Source organism: Callorhinchus milii, unplaced genomic scaffold (assembly GCF_018977255.1).
Source record: "Callorhinchus milii isolate IMCB2004 unplaced genomic scaffold, IMCB_Cmil_1.0 Scaffold1, whole genome shotgun sequence".
NCBI lineage: Eukaryota > Metazoa > Chordata > Chondrichthyes > Chimaeriformes > Callorhinchidae > Callorhinchus > Callorhinchus milii.
Window position 1 is genome coordinate 23,192,167 of NW_024704742.1, and position 24,447 is coordinate 23,216,613.

At 42.1% G+C, this 24,447-nt stretch overlaps 1 protein-coding gene across 5 annotated transcripts in view; it reads left to right on the forward strand.

Annotated features, from left to right (window-relative positions):
- The window catches only part of dclk2a (doublecortin-like kinase 2a), a 114,010-nt gene that overhangs the window by 50,137 nt on the left and 39,426 nt on the right, over positions 1-24,447 (forward strand). For 4 of the 5 annotated variants that reach the window (XR_488642.1, XM_007904023.2, XM_007904025.2 and 1 more), the window contains exons 3-6: positions 16,077-16,179; positions 18,271-18,375; positions 19,422-19,472; positions 24,327-24,421. Coding sequence is in view for 4 of the 5 variants with exons in the window: in XM_007904023.2 (XP_007902214.1) it covers positions 16,077-16,179; positions 18,271-18,375; positions 19,422-19,472; positions 24,327-24,421 (354 nt within the window). In the remaining variant the exon portion in view is untranslated. The remainder of the gene's footprint in view (positions 1-16,076; positions 16,180-18,270; positions 18,376-19,421; positions 19,473-24,326; positions 24,422-24,447) is intronic. The other variant, XM_007904024.2, reaches the window with a different exon arrangement.

A 24,447-nucleotide genomic window follows, 5' to 3' on the forward strand; every position in this document is an offset into this window, starting at 1 on the left:
CTGTGGATGAAACGTTGAACCTGCTAAAGTGGATGTTATAACAGTAATAATTAATAATACTTGCATTTGATAGAGCGCTTTTCACATCTTCTAGATGTCTCGAAACTATTCACAGAATATACTGTAAAGTAAATTGATTGCACATTTGTGGGCGAAACCCGGCAGCCAATTGCGCACAGCAGTGTCCCACAAACAGTCGTGGATTAATGTGACCAATTTATTATTGTTCCTTTTCTTGAGGGATTATTATTAGGCGTGTGGAGTAAGGTTTTGCCTTGCCGGGAATCAAACCCAGGTCTCTCGCTTGGGAGGTGAGTGCCCTAACAAGTGAGCAACAGGCTTCCACTGTTAAAGATGTTAAAGATTCCCATTTCATTGTTTAAAAAGAGAAGGGGCTTCTTGCTGTGTCCTGGTCAACAATCCCCCAGATAAAATTGATCATTCACTTCATGGCTGTACATGAGACATTGCTTTCTACAAATTGGCTGCCAGGTGTGCTTACAATATAAAGTCAACTGGCTTTGCAGTAAATCCTGTGAAGCTCTTTGGAATGTTTTCACAACCCAATAAGGCTCTATAACAATTGCAATGACTTATTATAAAGCGTTATGTTATCGAAATTTGATCAAGTACAGTGTTTTCTATTATTTGCAGATAATCTTGTCCCACATCCTGCTCATCTGAGTAAAGAGGATTTAGATAAAGAAAAAAAATGTGCCTATCATAAGAATCCAGGCTCAACTATGCAAACGCCCTGCTTGTCGGCCTTCCCAACTCTCCCCTCCACAGGCTGCAGATAATCCAGAACTCTGCAGCCCGCGTCCTCTCCGGCACCAAACTCCGTGACCCCATCTCCCCCATTCTCGCCCGACTCCATTGGCTCCCTATCTTTCAGAGGATCCAGTTCAAGATCCTGGTCCTCACCTACAAAGCTCTCCATGGCCTCGCCCCACCCTACCTCTGCGAACTCCTAACCCCCTACCAACCCTCCTGCTCCCTCCGCTCAGCCGGCTCCGGCCTGCTCCAAGTCCTCCGACCCACCTACCCCACTATTGGTGGGAGAGCCTTCAGCCACTGTCCCCCCAACCTCTGGAATTCCATCCCCCAGTCATTCCGCCTCACCCCCTCCTTAGCCTCTTTCAAGTCCCGCCTCAAAACCATTCTCTTCGACCATGCCATCGTCCATCCCCCTTTCCCTGCCCTCCCTTCTCCCCCACTGACCCCAGTTCGGGTCTGAAATGCTGTACACTGTCCAGGGCCTTGGGACGTCCTCCTGACGTGAAAGGCGCTATACAAATGTAATCTTGTTGTTGTTGTTGAATCAAATAAAATTAAAATCCCCCCTCATAAAGGTTTATAATTAATATAAAAGAATGAGTTAAGCAGTGTCTCCTTGGTGCTAAGCTGGCTCTAAGGTGATATACCTGATAAAGGAATATCGGAATCAAGTCAATCCTCTGTGGGATATCGAAATATCAGTCACTCCTCAATGCAAAATCGGAAATTGAGTCAATTCCTCCTTCCAGGGAGAGAGTGCAGACTACGTTTTAGATGAACAAGAATTTCCATACATTTGTGAAACTCTCAGTAGTTTGGTTTGAGTAGTCTTACGTGTGGTAATGGGTTTCCATACCTGGCTGAACCAAAAAAACCTCACCAGGAATTGGGAATATAAGGTACATTGAAAAAGGTTAGCCCAGATTTGGTAGCCCAGATTTGTTTCCAATTCTTTCAGTTTTAATTATGGTTTAAAAGCTGTGAGCAGTGTGACAAATAACTGCACCTACAGCTTGATTGCTGAGGCAGAACATACAGAATGTAACACAGGACTGCATATATTGTATTTGAAAGGTCCTGAAGGAAAATACATCGGCAATATTTTTAAGTTCTGAAAATGTGCCGACCGAGCTCAGTTACTATTGCACTCTCCTCTGAATTAGAAGATTGTGGGGCCTAACTCCCAAGTTGAGACTTTGAACTTCTTTTAGCTCCCATCCTTTGAGCTGCGATGACACCATGACATATTGCTTTGTGCAAATTCCCTGCCTCATTTACCTACAAATACACAGTCACTACGCTTTACAGAAAGACCAGATACAAGTAAAGAACTCAACGTATTGCAGGCAATATTGCAGGTAATGTTTGGGATGTTCCATAACGTGTTGCCTGTGAAATGCCACAGATTTCACCACATTGTATCTTCATGCCAAGAACTGTTTGGGTAACATTTAAATTTGGGAATCAGTGGGCATGTCTTGACATGGCACACTAACACGAGAGTCCCTCCTTCCCTTTGAATCAAGCCCTTTTGTTACTGAAGCTGAAACAGATGGACTTTAATTATTTGTTGGGCTCCTGCCTGCTGTGAGCTCCAGGACTTGTTGGATCTGACCTAATTTGCTAGACCGCTGTTGTCTTCCTTCATCAAAATGAATGGCCAAAAGCAGATGTTAGGTGATGGACAATTTTGGGCATAATATTATGCTTTAATTTCATTTTCAGTGTTTCACAAATCTGGCAAACTATTGTCAAATGTTAAGTCTGCACGAAGCAATTAAAAGTGGAACAGAGAGATTGTTCATCATTTCAACTTTTTTGGAATGGGACTCACATGGCGTAGCACTGAGAGGATGGTGGGGACGACGAAAAATGGATCAGGATCAGACTCAGCTGTGATGTACTCCACTGTAAGATAGTGTCTAAGCTCTCACAAGAGGAACGGGGACTTGGACAAGCTGGCCGAGGGATAGACACTGAATGTCCTTGGCTCCTGGCAGCTCTGTGACAGGGAGCCAGTGGAGTTTGCCAAGGACTGGGATAATCAAGGTGCGGAGTTTAGTGTGGGTGAGAATGCGGGCGGCGGAGTTTTGGATGAGATGAATTTTGTGAGTAGTGGAGGAGGGGAGTTTAAGGAGGGCATTTGAGTAGTCCAGGCAAAAGGTGACGAAGGCATGGACAAGAGTTTTGGCAGCTTGTGGAGTGAGGTATTGTCGGAGACGAGCAATGTGGTGGAGGTGGAGGAAAGTGGTCCTGGCCAGGGACCGCATGTTGGGGAGGAAGGATAACTGGGGATCGAACCTGATGCCTAAGTTGCGCATGGGTTCACAGAGTTTAAGGACAGGATCCGATAGGTTGAGGCGGTCTGAACCGCAGGACAGAAGACATCGACAGGAGCCAAAGAGTATGGCTTTCGCCTTGTTGATATTTAACTGCAAGAGGTTTGCGCTCATCCAGACCTTGTTGTCTGTCAGACAAGCTGACAGAAAATCAGAGGACTGGGGGTCGCAGCTGGAGGAGAAGCAGAGTTGAGTATCAATCGCATACATGTGGAAGTTAACCCCGTGTCTGCAGATGACATCACCGAGAGGGAGCACATAGATGAGGAATAGAAGGGGGCCAAGGATGGAGCCTTGGGGTACCCACAGGTGACTGGGTGGGGGCGGGAAATTTTTTTTGCAGAAATGTAGTGCTGGTGGTTTGTAAGGTAGGACTCAAAACTAAGCAAGGGAGGTACCACTGAGGTGGATGATGGAGGAGAGGTGGTGGAGGAGGATCAACAGTGTTGAACCTGACAAAGAGGTCCAGGAGTACGAGGAGGCAGAGGGACCCCTGGTCACAGATAGAGAGGCATTGTTTGTGACTTTCACAAGCTGTCCCTGTACTGTGGGCAGGGCGGAAACCGGACTGGAGGGGTTGAGTAGGGAGTGGAGGGAGAAGTGTGTGCGATGTTGGTTGGCAACAATGCGTTCCAAAGCTTTGGCCAGGAAGGGGAGGTTTGAGATAGCGCAGTAGTGCACGAGGTTGGAGGGATCGATGGTAGGGTTTTTAAGGAGTGGAGTGATGATGATGGTTTTAATAATAATAATAATCCTTGCATTTGATATAGCGCTTTTCACGTCGGGAGGACGTCCCAAAGCGCTTCACAGAACACTGTAAAGTGAATTGACTGTATATTTGTGGGCGAATGTGGCAGTTTTGAGTGGGAGTGGGACTGATCCTGAGGAGAAGGACTGATTAACGGTGTCTGCCAGCAGTGGGCAGAGGAGGGGGAGCTGGGTGATCAGCAACTGGGTTTGGGAGGAGATCGAGGCAGCAGGTGGTGGGTTTCATCAGGGTGATGGAGGATGAGATGGAGAAAGTAGAGATGGCGGATAAGGAATGTAGGATGGGGGCCATGGTAGGAGCTGGGGGTGGGGGGGAGGTGAAGGAGATGGAATGGGGGGAGTGTTGGTAGGGGACACGGGGCAGGAGGATGAGGCTGCCAGGTGGATGTTTTCTATTTTAGTGGTAAGGTAATCAGGCTTTGGTTAGATCAGGAATGAGTGCTGTGGGGCCAGAGAGTGTTAAGGTAAGGTTAGGAAATTGATATCGTACCATTGTGCATGTTCACTTGCTGTGTTGAACCTCATTTGAAGGACAATACTGGTTGTAATTCATCTTCTTGCCCTTCTTACCATCTAGCTTTGACTCTGTCCACAATTTAGGGGGTAAATCTGTGATATTTTGCAACATATTAGACGTGTCAGAAGTTTCACCACACATTGAAGATTTGCCTGACGTACACAAGCTCCTAATCATCACCCGTTTCCATTTCCTTCCACTCATGGTGCTTGCCTTCCTTACTTGCATATATTCAGCAGTTCCAATACAAAGTCTTCTTTATGTCTGGCCAGTCAACAATAAAAGTTAGTTCCCTTTGAAATCTCTCTAGCTCGTATATTCTGGTAAGATTCCCAGGCTTTTTGATTGCAACAAAACTGGCTTTATATCTGCTGTTATGGTTTCTATCATGTGCAGAATCTATGTGGTTGAGGATGCCAAGATTCTTGAATGACGTATTGGACCAAACTTTTCTATCTCTGTCCTGCCATCAGCCACACAAGTGGAAGACGGGGCAGCCAGTGGAGCTGCTGCCATCCAGTAACTCTTCTAATGCCGGTTGGGAAACTCAACAAGGATTAGGATCAGAATACACACACACACAGAAACACACACACACACATACACACAGAAAGACATAGACACACACAGAAACAAATACACACACACACAGAAACACATAGACACACATACACACAGAAACACACATACAGAAACACATACACACCAACATGCAGAAACATACACGCACACATACACACACACAAAAACACACATGCACACAAAAACACATGTACACACACAGAAACACAAACACACACATGCACACACAGAAACACATATACAAACACAGAAACACATACACGCAGATAAAGATGCACACGCAAAAACACATACATAGACAAACAGAAAAAGATACACATACAAACACCAAAAAACTCATAGACACATACACACAACACAAAATAGAGAACCACATCTACACACACTCAGATAAACACGCGCACAAACACATCTACAGATACAAGCACAATTACAAACACACACATACAGAAACACACACATACATACAAATAAATAGAAACCTAGATTTTTGCGTTTCATCCACAAAATACAGTCAATTCACTTTACATTATATCCTGTGAAGCGCTTTGAGACGTCTCAACGACGTGATAAGGCGCTATATCAAATGAAATATTATTATTAGATATTCACACACATATAGAGAAACACATATACACATACAGGGACCCCAGCTATGTGCACAGACTCAACACAAATGTCTATGCACACACATACACAGAAACCTAGATTATGGTATACACTCGCACACACAGAGAACAGAATCATGAAAGTCACAGAATCCTTTATTAATACTATCTTAGTGAACACAATAAACTTACGTGAGATTAAAAAGAGAAATAAACTCTGAAAATATAGAGATACTTCGGCAGGAGGTTGCTTGTTGAGAATCCAATGCTGTGAATCACAGTGCTAAAACCTAACAGAATTGCAGGCCAATGGCCGGAACAGGCAGTATGTCCCTCCAGTTATTCAGTTAAGAAATGAATAACTATTCAGACAGTCAGTTATCACTGGCACGTGGCTTTATTTAAAATAGTACTTGTATAAATAGAGAATATACACTTTGTGGGTAATTTCAGCATTAAGTTGCTTTGACAACTTTACCAACCCTGCGTTCACACTGGTGAATTCATTGTCAGGCTGCAAAAGACAGCAGCCCTTCAATCTGACACTTCAGGGCCAAACTTCCTCTGCTCAAGGAAATTGGGAGAAAAGCCCATTTTGTGGATTTTTCCAAACGCTCAGTAATGAATTTGGAATCGCCTCAGTGCTAAATGTGCGACTAGAGATCTCATTCCCATAAACGAGAGTTTACGCAGCCAAGAAGGAGAGATCTCGAGCATCGTGTTTTCACACAGCTAAAGTACCTTGACAGTCTTGATAGATCCGTGAAGTCTGTTAGGCCAGTTACGCAGTGCAGAGCTTTTTGTAGCAATGAACCAACAGCAAAAGGAGATTTGGGAGAAAACAGTGAGGAAACAGAAGGTTGGCGTCAAGCAGGAAGCTGCTTGGCATCACAATTTCTTTATCTGCAGCATACATAGCACTTTTCCACCATGGCATATCTGCGATCAGAAACTTAGCAACATGGAAGAAATCAAGACTCTGTCTAATGGTGTGGTGTCACTGAATGGACTCTTCTACCTCAATACATTCGGCTCAAGGGAGTCACTATTTACATTAATCGCTGTTAAATGGTTGGGGATGTATCTTCTGTTGTGCAGATACAGACTGTAGTTACACCAATGTTATTGATTGCTGGAGAAGGGATATTGAATAAATGTCACCCGAAGTAATACTGAACTATGTTAAATAGTCCAATATTTAGCAAAAGTATTCCCACAGCACTGGCATGTCCTAGCAACTGACTTGATGCAATTTAAGTAAGGTGTCTGTGATAAATACAGCAACACGCTCTTATTGTCTCACTTGTCTGAACAATGGATACAACCCTCAACAGAGATTTGTCCCCACATCGACACTGGCTTCAAAATATTTACTGAATGTAGCTCAATGGTTAGAGCACTCGCTTTGCAAGCGAGAGACCTGAGTTCAATTCCAGACAGGGCAAAACCTTGGGAAAGTTTCCTTACTCCACACGCCTAATAATAATCCCTCCAAAAAAACAAAAACAATAATAAATTGGTCATTTTCAATACACGACTGTTTGTGGGACATTGCTGTGCGCATTTGGCTGCCGCGTTCGCCCACAAATATACAGTCAATTCACTTTACAGTGTGTTCTGTGAAACGCTTTGGGACGTCCTCCCGACGTGAAAAGCGCTATATCAAATGCAAGGATTATTATTATTAAATATTGTCAGTCTGTACAGTCATCATAATTTCTTTTCTATTTTGGGGGGAGGAAAAAATAACTCAGGTTCTATCACAACACTAGCTGGCACTCTAACCATTAGGCAGTGCAAATAACCAAAGCAGAGAGAGTAATAGAGGTACTAGGGTACAACACAATGCCAGGGACCTGATGGTATTCACGAGCCACTTGTACGTTGATAATAATATAATAATAATCATCCTTGTATTTGATATAGCGCCTTATCATGTCGTTGAGACATCTCAAAGCGCTTAACAGAATATATTTCACACGTAAAGTGACTCATAGTTAAAAAAGCGGGAGATCTAACGCAAGATATTCATAACAGGAGACCAAGTAACGAGTCCTGTTATGAAAATTAGAGTTTCAGAGGTTGTTGACTGATAGCACAGTTCCCGAACTTTGGAAGAAAACTTCAGGAACAGATGTCACACAGGAGTCAGTGTGCGCGAGCGATCGAGCCTAAGATACCTTTCCCCCAAGAAACCAGAAAAGAGATTGGTTGGACGGTACACCTTCATACAAAATGTAAAAAAAAATACCAAATATAAAATATCTACAAATATACAATAAATTAACTTTACTTTATATTATGTGACAGTGCTTTGAGGTTCTCAATGATGTGATAAGGCACTATGTCAGAATGCAAGGATTATTATTATGATTATGACAATAACTTTCATTTATATAGTGCCCTTCATGTGGGGTAGCATCACAGTGATTATACAGTGGATATTTGGAGTCTTGTTGGTCTTCGCTGGTCAGTAATAAAGGGAGAAGCAAGTGATTTTTCTTTCATCGATTTGCTTCAGTTCATGTGTTGCCAGGTTATATCATAATCATAATAATGATCCTCGCATTTAAGATGAGTCTTATCTCATCGTTGACATGTCTCAAAGCCATCTTCACAGGATGATTTGTAAAAAGGTGTGACTGTGTATTTTATGGGCAGTTGCTTATGAAATCCAGTTTGAAAGTTCCTTTGGGTGACAAACCCACTGTACACAAGGAAAAAAATATCATTTGAAAGCTGCAAACAGTATTCAGAGGTTACACAGTAATTGCTACTTGCAGAATCCAGATCCCCTGCATAAAACCCTTCAAACACATTATAAATGGGAACAGTACAGTAGGTTTGTAACCACATTCAAGAGTGGGGTAGGGGGATGGTGGGAGAGAAGTGACGTAGGGATGTGCCTGATTTTTCACTATATACTTATCTTTCAAGATCCTTTATCACGTCTCTTTACAGTCTCTTTTAGAGCCAGAATGACATGAATCGAGTACAATTAGTCGAAAATAACAATCTAGGTAATTGTCCAAATTCTTTATTAACAAGTCCTTAGTGCCAATAAGTGCCTATCATCAATTTTATATATTGGTATTTCACCATGTTGATTTTCACTTGCAATGACTACTTGTAGTAAAGAGATATATAGTTATTGATGTAAAAGTAATTGTCTGTATTAAGAGTCTCACTATTAATAACAGATTAAAATGACTAGATGTGGTTGCAGAATTCTCAGGAACAAAGACAAATTTTCCCCTGATTCTACGAATGTTTTCTCAACATTTCTCAACAAGGTTTTTAATTTTGGATGTTCCCAAAATTTGTTCCCAGTATTTGTGGCCCATTCTGCCTGTCCAAGTTGATGCTAAAGATCCCATGCCACCATTCGAAAAGCAAAGGGAGATTCTCCTGGTTAGCTGGCTGATAACAGATTGGTCGCTTCAATCCACGATTGTTTGTGGGACACTGCAGTGCGCAATTGGCTGCAGTGTTTCGTCCACATAATATGCAGTCGATTCACTTGACAGTGTATTCAGTGAAGCGCTTTGAGATGTCTGGAAGACGTGAAAAGCGCTATATCAAATGCAAGGATTATTATTATTATATCCTGTGAAGTGCTTTGAGACACCCCTCGACATGAAAGGTACTATATCAATGGCAAAATTATTATTATTATAAATTTCTTAAACTGAGTCTGAATTTTGAAGCTAGTTTTCTGCGTGTTCTTTTTAGAACTACAGAATTCCAGCTCCCAAACTAAGAGTGAATTTAAGAATTTGTCAACAATTGCAATGATCTGAAATGTTAAGAAAAGGGTAAGTGGAGAAAAAGGTAAAATTTCCGGCCTCAGTTTTTTTATTGTGCTGTGTGAGTTGGTTTTGACTGTAAGTCTGCATAATAATTAAATACACAGTGGCAGCCAGTCATTGCTGCCAATGTATTTGTGGCTGCATTGATGTAGAAACGTATCCTTATTATAAGCATCGCTGCTCTCCTATATCCATGACTAACCTCTTGTACAAACCATGCATGAAATCAAGAACTTGGCAGCACGGAACATATTTGGAAGGGGAAAATGCAAGGTCTTTTATTCCTTTGTTTCTTGCTGTAGTTGCTGCTGGAAGGAATGGAGGAGGGGAACCCAGTTATTAGCAGAGGCTCTGTGATAATTGCCGGATTCAGAGAGCAATGATGCACTGTCATTATTCACTCCCCTGGAGCACATTCAGCTGTTGGGATCAGAGGGTTTAATTAACATCCTGCATCTCAGAGGCTCAGAGCAGAGGGAAATAAAGGCACATTTGAATGACATCCACCTTGACACACATTTCCTTTTAGATGACTTTAGACAGGCCACACAAGGATGTGTCCATCCTTTCTCTCCTGAGCATCTGTCACCCAAACACTGAACCACCCTCATGCCCCTTGTTATGTACTTTTATTTAATTACAGACCCATTGGGCTCAGGATCGAGTGCTTGGGGGCTATCCGTTTGTACTTTGTTGACGTTTCATCCTTGAAGCAAAAATTGCACTTGGGCGTGGGGAACAAAATAAACTCTGGGCTTTCCTGATATCGATGCAAGAAAAATGTTGCTGTGAACTGGTCTCCATCCCTTTAAATAGGCTTCAGCTCCAATCCCAAGGTCGATGGGGGGGCGGAGAGAGGATTTACAGAAGGAGATGACCAATAGAGAAGCTTCTCCCGCTAACCTGGGGGCAGCTTTACCTCTGGCGTAATTGACAGCTTCTGGAATGAGAAAAATAAGAGATGTCCTCTAATGAAATGTACACAGAGTTCGTGGTATAACTTGTTTAATAGTGAAACTGAAATATCAGCAACTCAGAATTGGGAGGGTGGAGTTGGGGGGTGTAAACATACTTCTGCTCCCCTCCCCCCACCTCATCCCCTCACCACCAAAGTTTTCACAGAACCGTTAGCCCCCCCCACTGCCACCTCTCATCCCCCTCCTGGTTCTGCAGCCACTGTCTTCTCTGACAATACAGCAACACCCACCCCCACCCAGCACTGCACTATAGCGTGAAGGGTGCTATATAAGTCCCAAGTTGTTGCTGTTGAGTGTCATCCTGGATAGTGAGTTCAAAGTCTCTTGATGTACGGCTTGAACCCACAATCTTCTGACTCACAGGTGTGAGAGCTACCATTTAAGATAGGCTTAGTTGGCATCTTGAGCAAGAAGATGGACAATTATGCGCATCAGACCAAAAAGGCTCACCATAGAACCAAAGCTAGAATCTCTTCTTCTTTCACCCAACACTGGCTCCCTCACATGGCTTCTCATTGAGGGTTGGGTGTCTGGACTACACTGACGCTGGTACTTTTATTGTTATTTTATAAAATCAGACTTTAGGTATCTGCTGGCTTTCAGTTTAAACATTTCTGGACAGCCTTCAAAAAGATTGAAATATCAGGATTGGATATCAGGCAATGTGGCAACTTTAGTCTTATTTCCACTCTGTAACATATTCATAGGATCACTAGAGGTTCGGGTGAAGAAGCACCTCCAACCCATTTGATCACATCCTTCCAGAATAGCCACCCCATCGTAATGTGCTCCCATCACAGAATCAAGCTGTTATTTCAAAATTGAGTTCAGCATCCTGGCCTCAAACCACCCCTTCTGGTAACATGTTGCAGTCCATTACCCCCTGTGAAAAGAAACACTTCTGAGTGTCTGTCCTGAAATAACTGTAAAGCCTGTTGGTAGAGGTGATTAGGAGGTGCCTGTGTTAAATTTATCAATGTTATCGCTCGCAACTGAAAAAGAAATAGGATGGCTCTTTTATATCAGGTCTGGGTGTAAATATCTAATCTGCCCCCTTCCTTTCCCAAGCTTGTACATAGACTCACTCATCTGATTAGACGTTTCTGTCGCTGTTGAATGGACTTGTGAATATGCTAATCAAGTGCAAATAGTATTTAAATAAGCTGTGCAGCTGGATGATCCTTTGAAGGAAGGGCTGATGCAGTTTTTGTGAGCAGAATGCGTTCTGGCAAACCAGTTTCTCCTACCTTAAAGTCCACACACAGCAAAAGAAAACATCAGTTTCTTAGCTGCCTAGATGAAGATCTTGATTATCTATTACGTATGATGCGTATTTTATAACACGTCCTCGGGGAAAGAGGTGCTCAAGAAGAATTTGTCAGTCTTTAGAAAAGTGTAATTTGATGTATGTATCGTCCGGGATATGTAGATACAGTATTAATGTGTCTGTTGCAAAAAAAGAGTGTATTCAACGGGTCCCAGTCCTTTCTCGATGTCCATTTGCACTGAATGGAGCAGCACTGTTTATCAGAGTACCATCCATGGCAAAGTAGGAGACAAAAAAATGCAAACCTTGTCATGTGGCAACTTGTGGTCACAAAATGTATCCTTGCACACTACAGTACATAGCGTTTCACACTGGAATAATCCCTTCTCCAAATCCCTCTTTTCTATAATCTCCATTCGCCATATTCCATTATTTCCTATAATCCCCTTCACTCAAACTCATTGTCTCCTATAATCTCCCTTTCCAATCCCTTAATGAAGTAATAAAGAGAACGCTTTAATTTATTTTACTTCCAAGAGCTGTTCATTGCAGGTCACTGCTTGGTTGAGGGTTACAGGTCTTGGAAAAAAAGGTCAGACAAAACGGAGAGCAGAAGTGAAGGCATTATTCAAATTTGTACAGTAGAAACAAACTTCTTTAAAAATTGCTCACCAGGAGCAAAATTCATATTTACCTTTCATATCTTGCATGTGTTCAGGTAGCCACAAACATCAGTGTTTTTTGTAATGATTCAGTGAGTTGTAAGGTACAGTAAGAAGAAGAATCTCTGGACCATTTAAAGTATATAGCAAACACCTCCCCCACCTCATATCTTCTCAGATCCTGATTCAGTCTTAACAGATCACAAAAGTGGTTTGGATGAAGAAGGACCTTCGGCCCACGTGATCTCATCTCTCCAGAACACCAACCCCAATGTCTCCGCATCACAGCATCAAGCTGTTTCTTAAATGAGTTCAATGTCTTGGCCTCAACCAACCTTCCCGGCAACCTTTACAATTAATAATTACCCTCTGGGTAAAGAAAAACTTCCTGGTATCTGTCCTGAAATCGCCTGTATCATCTTGTTCCACAGATTAACTCCTCACCTGATCTCAGTTAGCCTACCAGTAAAATCCTTTTCACCCCCTTGAAAAAACGCCACTGCAACACTTATATTGTAGCTTTTTCTATGGTAGTGGTTTGCGGTAAGAGCCTAATACCTTATTTTATTTTGAGAGCATGACTAGAGGCGATAGTGGTTGATTTTCATGGCTGGTGCATGGCACTCATTGTACTCTTTGAGACATGTTTGCATGTCAATAACTATAGATTATTTGCTCCTTAGCAGTGTAGTCGAATGTTCACAACACACTGACGAGCAGTGATGCTCTACTCACTGCAACTTGGCATTGCGTCAGCTGTCTCCTCATATATACAGCAGCAATCTTTGCAAGAGTAGGTTTATAAATAATCAAATAAAAAGCAATTTTATTCAAACTTAGCAGTATGCCTTGAGAATTTCCCCAGGGAGAATCTGTGTTCTTTCAGTCACAAGCATATTCTGTGTCAGCCTGGCTCAGTGGTAGCACTCTCGCCTTGGAGTCAAAAGGTTGTGGGTATGATCTCACATAGTCTAAGGTATTCCTGGGACTTCATCTCACATAGTCTAAGATACACTCCGATGCAGTACTTGGGGTGTGTGGCATTGTCGGAAGTGTCGTCCTTCGGATGAGATGTTAAACTAAGGTTCCATCTGCCTGTTTATGTGGACGTCAAAGATCCCATGGGACTTTTCGAAAAGAGAAGGAAGTTTCTTTGGGTGTCCTAGCCAACAGTCTTCCAAAATGAAATTAATTATTCACTTCAAGGCTGTTTGTGGGACATTGCTTTGTGCAATTTCCCTGCTGTTTTCGCCAACAAATGCATAGCCATTCCACCACAGTATGTCTTGTGAAGTGCTTTGGGACATCCTTCTGACGTGAAAGGCACTATACCAAATGCAAAGATTATTATTATTATATTCGAATACAAGTCTTCATCACACTCTGCTTATTGTTACATTGTGACTGACAGTAAAGCAGCTTCCTGGTGTCAGGGAAGCTACAGGGCAACGTCTGAGAATGGGAGATGGAAAGGAGTGGTGTCAATCTTGCCATTGTCAATGGCTTTTACACTTTCATTTACTATGGGGTGAAATTTGCAGCCTTTCATAAATGCATTTGATGTGAAAATTAATGCGTCGAAGCACTGCAAATTTCATCCCTGCATATACAAGCCACAACTTCAGCTCTTGCAGAGCTTTCACTCCCCGCAAGAATGAAGCAAGTTAATTAGAAAATAAGCTTTCCACTCAAAAGCCATCAATCCTAGATTATAGTAAAGGGAGACTGTACTCTCCAAGTGGGCTGTAATGCTAGCAAAAAAATGTAATTGCACACAGACAGTCACTACATTTTACAGTAAAATCCTATGAAGTGTTTTGAGGTGTCTTCCTAACATGAAAGGTGCTATATCAAATGTAAAGATATTATTCTGTACGTTCAATGTAACCAGGCTTGTGATTTTACTTGAAGAGCGTGATCTTACCTGGTGATGTACATGGTGTTGGCTTCAAGCACTCTGCTTCAACCCAGAGTCAGCCAGAGTATAACCACTCTGCTTCTCCTGTCAATAAGATGTAGCCACAATAGACCAGCTTATTCTGTTTAGCCAAAGTATAAAGTCAGGAACCCGGGAACAAAGTCACTCGTAGTCTATGTTGAACAGCTCATTTAATTATTGAGGCAAAAAGATATAGAGTTTCGCATTAATTCAATAAACAGCATTACAGTAAGCAAGGTTACAATAGGCAATATTGTGTATAGCAAGAGAAGTCTTGTGTGTTATGCTGAGGTGCTGTCACAAGTCATCCGATGAAATGTATTCTTAGGAATACAATCTATGGAGTCCTGTAGCTCAGTGGTTAGAGCACTTGCCTTCCAAGCGAGTGATCTGGGTTTGATTCCCGGCAGCGTGAAACCTTGGGTAAGTTTCCTTACTCCACACGCCTGATAATAATCCCTCAAGAAAAAAAACACAATAAGAATTTGGTCACTCAATCCATGACTGTTTTTGGGACACTGCTGTGTGCAATTGGCTGCAGTGTTTCGCCCACAAATATACAGTCAATTCACTTTATAGTATATTCTGTGAAACGCTTTGAGACATCTCAAAGACGTGAAAAGCGCTATATCAAAGCAAGGATTTTTTTTATCATTATACCAACAGTAACATGCGACTGGCTGTCCAGTCTGCTGGATCTGAGAGATCTGGACTTCAAAGACCATCCAGTTTCATCCCTATTGCAGAAACAATCTCTATATGTCACAAATGTCCTCTTCATTCAAAGAAACATTTTGCATTTGAAGGCTTCAGAAAAAACAGATATTCGGGCCCACATTTGTTACTGTATGTTATGTTATAGAAAGGAAAATGTCACTTGCAGCAACCATCAAGTGTACAGCAATAGTCTCAGGAGCTTCCTGACATTTCACATGAAAAATATCCTCAACTTTACAGTCATGGTGCAGAATCAGTCCTCCCTAGCCAGACATTCTTTTATTGAAAGGTTGTTAATGGATCCTGTGTCCTTTATTATTGATGCACACGGGCAGCTTCACCTACAGGCAAGTAACACCTACATAATGAGATAAACAAAGTACCTGTTGCAATTTAATCAGGCAAAGCAAAACATCAGAACTACTAGGTCTTTCACCTTCTGCCAATGCATTTAAGTGTCAGTCTTGACTGGGACACTCACTTCACTAGGACTCACCCTTCCGCTTCACTGTTAAGGTTCCCTCTTGAGCTAGGCACTGGCACTATACTGCAATAGTAAGTAAAAGAGCCAAACTCTTTCAGGATAAAGGAGAATTGGAGAGAATATCAAATCACACAATTAAATTACTATGGCTGTGTTATTTTATGTCAGTCTGGCTCAGTTGGCAGCGCTCTCGCCTCTGAGTCAAAAGGTTATGGGTACAAAACCCATGTCACAACTTTGACTTCACAATCTAGGCAGACAGTCCAGTGCTAGAGTTGTGCTGCATTGTCAAAGGTGCTGTCCTTCGGATGAGATGTTGAATCGAGACTTTAAACGTAGCACTATTCAAAAAGAGAAGGGAGCGTCTCCTGGTGTCCTGGTCAACAATCCGCCCCCATCCCCTCCAAAATGGTTATTTACTTGATGATTGTTTGTGGGATATTGCTGTGCGCAAATTAGCTGAGCTGAGTTTGCCTACCAATACAAAGTCACTATCCTCGATAGTAAATCCTGTGAGATACTTTGAGACAATATGATAAATTGTAATATTCAATGCATTGATCGTCATTTTAATAAATATTGTGAATGTCGGTGCAGCAACCAGTTAGTAAAGATTGCCTTCTCTTTCAGATCATCTGTCTGCAGGACTTTTTTGGGGACGATGATGTCTTTGTTGCTTGCGGCCCAGAGAAATATCGCTATGCCCAGGATGACTTTGTGCTGGACAACAATGGTGAGGCTCTGTGGCTCATTTTGCAGCAGCATCTGATAGCTGCTCTCTTGTACAAAGAAACCACTAACAAAAGCGAGGACATTTTCCATTTGGTTGCATTTGAAGGGTCATTAATTGTCTTTCTAACTGTAATGAAATTGCTTGGTTTAAGCCCTGCTAAGCTCCAGGAATGATTTTGTAGAAAATTTCTAATTGACTCTCATCGTATTATCTTTATTGACCCAAATGATATTGTAACTCTATTTTATAACGCATGGAATTGAAATCATTTGTGTCTCTCCCGGATAGACACAATTGCCACTGTTTGAATAGTTTATTTAGATTGGATTTGCAGACCTTGCGGTATTTATTAAAAATATTTTTAAAAAAGCCCCATCACTTAAATAGCCAGTGTAGCTAGCACCAGTAATTAGAGAAAGGCTGTTCAATGATGATCTTAAAAGGGATTAGTGGAAGGGAGAATTATGAAGAGCTCTTTGTGACAGTCACAGGTCAATGGCCTAATATTACAAGTGTTTATTTTTATCATCAAGTCAGAGTTGTTATGCCCTGTAGCTATGCAAATTTCGATATCTTTTATTTTAAATTATTCCCCACTTTACGCAGTGTCTGCTTGGGCTTCTGGGAATAAAGAGAAGCCGGCAGACGTTGGGAAATTAAATTTAAAACAGAAAATCCACAGCAGGTCAATCAGCATCTGAAAGAGAGAGATGGGCTTCCAATGATCTGTTTGATAACTCTTTCAGTTCAAACAATGCCTGTGGTGTGGATGTGTACCCACTGCATTATTCAGTATAAACAATGTGGTGCTGACTGTTCATATTAGACTAATGCTGGGTCTCCTGCTGCCGCAGATGATGGTTTTTCCATGCGATGCATCAACTGAGTGTCAAAGAGGTTGCATTAAATGGCTGACTTCTCTTCTGAAGGGAGCAAAAGCCAGGCATGCAGGACTCATCATTGCTGCAGTTCAAATGCTCTGAGACACTTTGGTTGAATTGTTTTAATGCTGTCCAGCGACGCATGATAAAGTGCAACAGTGAAGATCTTCCAATGAGGAATTTGTTCTGGCAAAGGCTGGGTACAAACCAATAATATTTAATAGATTAATTCAATAAGCTCATTTTTCCTTAGCTGATCTAGTCATATATCAGATCTAATTATTCCTACCACGAACATCAGTGATCTGTAACGACAGGCTTGCGATTCTGTTTTCCCAGCATTATAATGTGATGCTTTAAATAAAACATTGTGCTATTGTAATCATCAGCAGTCTACCTGGAGGAATTCCACCAGGTTTCAATCAGCTTATGCAATATAATACAATTTACATTTACATAGCACCTTTCACGTCAGGAGGACAGGCAGGGGAAACATGACTGAAAGCACTCAGAGGTACATCTTGAGATGGACTGTGAACAAGGGGAGGGAGGGAGTCAAAGGGAATCCAGGATAGAGTTCCAGTAAGCAGTATCAGAATGGCTAAAAGTGCACCCCCAATGGTGAGGTGGATGGGTCATGAAGCAGACCAGTGTTTACTGAGCAAAGGGAGTAATCAGATTGGTAGGTTGAAGATGATCAAGGAAGTTTGATGGGGAAGAATCGTAGAGGAATTTGAATGTGAGTACAAGGGTGTTGAATTTTAAATGAAGCTTCAAAATTAAGACAGAATTTAAGAATCTGCCAAAATGTTGCATGTTCTGAAATGCTAGGAAAATAACATCCAGGTATTATAGTATTTTATTGACATAACAATAAAATACTATAACATGTTTAGACCTGAATGGAATTCTCAATTTAAAAAAATAATCTTGTGCGAAAATAAAATTAATCCTGGTTTGAAGGTTATGGGATTAAGCCTCACATCATCACTTTGAGCTTCTAGTGTAGACTGAGACTTCACTGGGGGAGATCAATTGGTCATTCACTTCATGGCTGTTTATGTGTGCAAAATGGTCGACCAAGTGGTCTACAAGTACACAGTCACTACACTTGATAGCAATTGCCTGTGAGATGTCTTGACGTTCTAGGTGGAATATCAACTGGAAGGATTATTATGAACATTATTAGGATTATTCTTTGTGGTTTCAGAGTGCCGTGTGATGAAATCATCCTACACGCGTTCTGCTTCTACATCACGGAATTCAGGATCAAAGAGCCCTGGGCTTTCACGGCGAAGCAAGTCTCCTGCATCAGGTACAGATTGCCAAATAGAGGCTAAAGAAACACACACCAGAAAAGTGAAGGGCCCCTTTTAACCAACTGTAAATACTCTGTGTGTATGTGAACAAGCCTGCAGGGAGAGACATGCCCCTCTGTGTCTGTGCTAACACTGTTCTCTTCCTCATGTATTACTCTGACTTTTCTTTGTGTCTCAGAATTTATTCCTGACTCTTCACCTCCTGTTCACGTTATTGTTTCAAATACTTCTGAAAGTTTTTCCAAGCATCTATTCAGATTTTATCAGTCGGACAACTTGTTTTCGCACCTTAGCGTCACATAAACGATTCAGGGTCAGTAATACATCTTATTTCTCTAGTTTGAGAAAAGGTGTTTCTGTCAAAGGTGTTTTGCCTTTGAGACCATTGTAGCTCACACATTAATGGACTGGCTGCATCCCTCACACAAGTGAGATACATCCAGCATTCGCTTTGCCAGTACACTACAATATATTCTTCCATTCTGCACTTCCGCCCACAAAATATACAGTCAATTCACTTTACAGTCAATTTGCCTTTACAGGCGCTATGTCAAATGCAGGGATTACTATTATTATTCATAGAAAAATGTCACTGATGTATGTAAAGAGCCATTCCTGTAGGTCTTTGAACAGAAACCAAAGCTTGATTTTGTGCTGTACCCACACACACACAGACACACACACAGACTGACTATCATGAAGTATTTTGTTTCATGCCTGTTTCTCCAAATGACTTGGCTCCACTTCAGAAAATAGTGGCATCCAAAACCACAAATATTCTGAGCTAAGACATGAGTTGCCCTCTGTGTGAATATATATCTGTGAATTATCGATGTATTTATTTTCCTTACAGTATAGTCTCCTTGTGGCTCAGTTAAATGTTGTCTCTTACTGTTACTACAGTTGTTTGTGTTTAACTGTAACCACTGTTGTAACCCTTCCTTACGTTTGGACTTGATATTCTGTTCTATTTGCGACTGTGTGGTAACATCTCTCCTTAATGTTTTCTCCTTCTACTTGTGTGTTAACTGAATGAGTGCAGTTAAAAGAGGAGGTTACTATTCCACAGCTTATTCTCCAGTCAAATCTCCAGGTGAGCCCCACTTTTCATACAATCCCATCTGACACTTGGTTGAGGATGATCAGGCGAGTCCTTGTGAACTAATACCATTTGCAAACAGGGCCCAAATTTCCCCTTGGTGCATCAGCTAGTGTGTGGCTCACCAGGTGTGGGGAGGGTGGTTGGGCTCTCAATATCAGACATTCAGTTTTTCTTCCCCTGCTATCATTGTGCATAAGCCCCAGTGTAATATTCTTAGTAGTTCATATTTCTACAAAATACAGTTACTTCACGTTAGAGAAATAGCTTTCTGATGGTTGCCTGAAATGAAAGGCGCTATATAAAACGTAATGAGTATTATTATAAATTACTTTTATACCTGGAAAGCAATTTGCAGTATGAAATATCTATTGAAATATCTACCTACATAACTGGTGAAATATCTACATACATAGTTCAAAAGCAGCCAATTGCAAATTGCATATTGGTAACGTGTAGACAGTCACTACACTTCACAGTAAATCTTGTGATGTTCCTTGAGACATTTTGGCAATGTGATAAGGCAAATCAAATGTAAGATTTGTTATTTTTAGAATTTACAAGAAGTGAAAATTGTAACTTGTGATATATATAAACCACTACACAGTTGAAAAATGCAGGCGGCAGATGTCGAAGATGAGTGAAATTATAAGGGGGATAGGGAGGAGGTGTCTGAAGGAGCAGGCAAACAAATAGGTTTTTAGGTGGTTTTGAAAGCAGAGGGAGGGAACGAGGTGGAAGGATTTGGCTCCAATGCTGCAAGGAAGGTTAAGCCTCCACTGAGATTGGGGGAATCTTTCACCAGAGGCACCGGAGGGTAGTGCACAGTGGGGTCTGATTCCCTAACAAAGCACTTAATGCTAATCAATCAGCTTCAGTGTGATTAAAAACCTGAATAAATATGTAGTCAGGAAATGTTACAGGACGAGGTGTAACAGGAATATCCATGGCCTGAGATGGACACATAATCAATGCAGTCTGTGCTATTGGGACAAGTGTAAGGTGGGCCCGTCAGGATTGATGATGAGATATTATAGGGGACTTTTTTTTTAAAAGGAGATCATGAGGGTAAATGAAAGTTTATTGTGGGTTATGAGGACTGTTCAAGAATTAGACTCTTGGCCCTCCCCTCACTCCAAGCTTTCAAATTTCCGCATTGCATTGCTCCTACGGATTGGCATTGGTTCTCTAATCACCAACAAGCTTCCAGATCGTACAGAGGGATCTAAAATGTGGGGTTCGTAAAGGACTGGTAAATAACCAACACTGCTGGTAACTGGATGTGCATCAGTGTCGACCTGCAGGAATGCTGCCACGACACACCTTTCCTGTCTTATAGCCGAAGCCAAACCCACGCCTCACCCGTTTCCTCATGGCTTAACTCAGGATACTTTGTTCTTGCAGTCCCAGTAGTGGCATCAAAACCTATATAAGCTCTCAAGCAATTCCCCCATCATAGATGTCTGACCAACTGATGATCTATAATTCCCAGCTTCGTGTCTCGCTAACGGATTAAATAACAGGATAGAACATGCTGTCGCTCAACCTTCTGCTGTCGAGTTCTAAAACATATTATCCAGAGACTCTCCTATTTCCTATCGCATATTCTTGAAGATCCAACAGTGCACGTTGATGTTTTTCACAGCACATGCTCTAATGATAGCTTCTTGTGTTAAAGTAATTCCCAAGCCCAAACGACTGGATCTGGAATTTGACCGCAGTTGTCAAACTGATGCAAAAAAAATCTGTTTAAAACATCTGCCATCTCTTAAGAAACAGACTGATTTCACTACAGCAGAGAAATGTGAGAGGAGACTCAAAGGAGGTCCTCAAAATCATGAGTCGTTTTGGTAAGGTAAATAAGGAGAAACTAGTTCCATTGATTAATGAGGATACAAATTTAAAATCATTGACAAATAAACCGAGGGAAATGTTAGGTGAGCGTTTTCTTTTGGCACACAGTGGTTTATTTATTGTGAAGTCCTGTAGTGTATTCGGTAGAGCACTAGCCTCACACGCGAGAGAACTTGGGTTCGATTCCCGGGTAGAGCAAAACCTTAGGAAAGTTTCTTTATTCCTCTGTTTACCTTGAAGTAAGTAGGAACCAATTGTCGATTGGTGGATTGCTTTCTGGAGGTTATAATCCTTTAAAAATAATAATAATTTAGTCACTCAATGCACGATTTTTGGAGGACACTGACTGCCAATTGGCTGCCGCTTTCGCCCACAAAATGTACAGTCAATTCACTTTACCGCTTATTCTGTGAAGCTCTTTGAGACATCTCAATGACGGGATAAGGTGCTGTATCAAATGCAAGGATTATTATTATGTTTTTAGGACATGGAATAGCTCTTTCATAGTGCTGGTGTAGGCACGATAGGCAGAATGACCTTCTTTACTGTAAAATTCTATGGTTTATTGATCTTTTTGAGCTCTCACAGGACCCCCAAGTGCGGGACTTTATCCTCAATGCAATTCAAACTACACTCTTACCATGCAATGACACATTAATCTTCTAGAAACGCATCATTGTGTTGTCGGAAAACATCATTAATCATTTGGCTTATTTCCTCTGGAAAGTCTCTCAGTTCCCTGAAAATTCTCCTTTAATCAGAGAGTGAGTTTGAACCCTGAGCCCTCTAGAGCTTTCTGACTCTGGACATTTGGTTCTTATGAGAGATAATAATTCCTGCAAAGTTAAAATGCTAAATAATAAAGTGTGGGATTACACATCCATGCTAGCACTCTGTACCAAACCATGGTACAATGAATTGATTGAAGGAGATTATACGGGTTCTAACATGCATAGATCGCTAACAATAATGCAGGGCTTTCTCTGCTGGATATTTTCACTCAGCTGCCTTCTTGCCTCCACAACCTAGGAAACATTGGTACAAGAGTATTGTACCTGCTGTTTCATACAGTAATTTAAAATTTAAAGGTTTCTCCAGTGCTGTGAAGGCCTTTTAAAGGAAGAGGTTTTCATGGCCAGCATCTATGTTTCTTGGGATTAGATGGCCTGATTCAGACGGCCAGCCTGTGAAGTATTTTTTGTCACCAGACACCAACTGAAAGATTGGCACACCCAAATGCACACCGACATAATCCATGTACAGTAGTATTCAGTTGGTCTTAGCAAAAGCGTAATGGAGCCAGGTTCTCCAGTCATTCTGTTTTTTTTTTGTTCAGCTGGGTATCTGACACATGTGCAGACCCATTACTATGCTTAAGAGTATCCAAACCAAACTGAGAATTTTAAGCATCCCACCTACACATGGAAACTCCAGTGTTTGGAGTGGAATGTGTTCTCCTTCCCCGGATGGACGCATGCTGCTTACCCAGTACTAGAAAACATTAGCCGCAAATTGGCAAGAGCCAATGCTCATACCAGAGTGGATGTTGGGGTACTGCTGTAGAATAACCAGCCAAAACCATGTAGCTTGCCATTGAAAGCACTGCCTGGCAAGCTTTCCCGCTGCTTGTCCAGCTAGGACCACTCTATAGGCAAGAGTTTTGACTTGCAGGGTTAACAGAAGCTGCATGAGAAGCATCTAAAAGTCAATCTGTTTACTGAAATAGGTTGCCAGGCCAAAGATTGGGGCCAGGGCACTGGATTCATTTAAAAAGCTATTATGGAAAGACGGTAGGGTAGGTATTATGGAAGAATGAGCTGTCCTTTCTTCCTTTCTTTCACAACTGGCACCGCCTTCCATCACCTCTGAAACATCGCCAGACTACGGCACTACCTCACCCCTCACGCTGCTGAAACTCTGGTCCACGCCCTTATCACCTCAAGGCTGGACTATGGGAACTCTCTCCTCGCCGGCCTTCCCGGCACCTCCCTCCACAAGCTGCAGGTCATTCATAACTCTGCAGCTCGTGTACTGTCCCGCACCAGGCTTCGCGACCACATCACTCCCACCCTCGCTCGCCTCCACTGGCTTCCCATCCCCCAGAGGATCGAATTCAAGATCCTCATCCTCACCTACAAGGCCATTCACGGCCTTGCTCCCTCCTACCTCTCCGACCTACTATCCCCCTACCTACCTGCCCGTACCCTCCGTTCCTCTGGCTCCGGTCTGCTCCACATCCCCCACCCCAACCGCCCTACCATCGGTGGCCGGGCCTTCAGCCTCTCAGCCCCTAGGCTCTGGAACTCCATTCCCCAGTGCCTTTGCCTTGCTTTCTCCCTTTCCTCCTTCAAGGCCGGTCTCAAGACCTTTCTCTTTGACCGTGCCTTCAGCTCCCCTCTCGACTCTTTACCCCCTCCTCGCTCCCTCCCTTCCCTCCCCTCACCCTGACCATGTCCCCCCTGCTCGGGTCCTGACCCAACTGTCCAGCGCCTTGGGACATCCTCCGGACGTGAAAGGCGCTCTATAAATGAAATCTTGTTGTTGTTAAATGCGATCTGGTGGGCTGAAAGGCCTTCATTGAAACCAATCTTATGATCTTGTGACTAAGCTCTAGCAATCCTAGTCACATTCTGTTGGACCACATTCATCAACAATATGATAACTATCACTAGCGACAGTTAACACATCAGACACTGCAATTTCCTCCCCGCAGTGTTGCTTTCAGTTTATAGACTTCAAATTAAATCTGGTTAGAGATATTGTGAAATCTGTGAGGAGGGGATGGTTGGGGGAAGAAAATTGGGGCATAGTGCGAAACTGATTGAATTGTGAGTTTCCGATTAGGAATAAGCATATGGTGGTTAATGGAATCTGGGAATGTGAAGTCACCAATTTGCAAATGGTATCAGCTTCATCAGTAAATGTCCTGATGTTGTGTGCTTGAAGGTGTTTTTATACACATCACTGTTAAACTAACATGTTTCCTGTGTGCAGTTAATGGAACTCCAAGCAGCCAGTTGTCTACACCCAAATCCACCAAATCGTCCAGCTCCTCCCCAACCAGTCCTGGCAGCTTTCAAGCTCACAAGGTAAATTCTTCTTGTCAAATGGATTC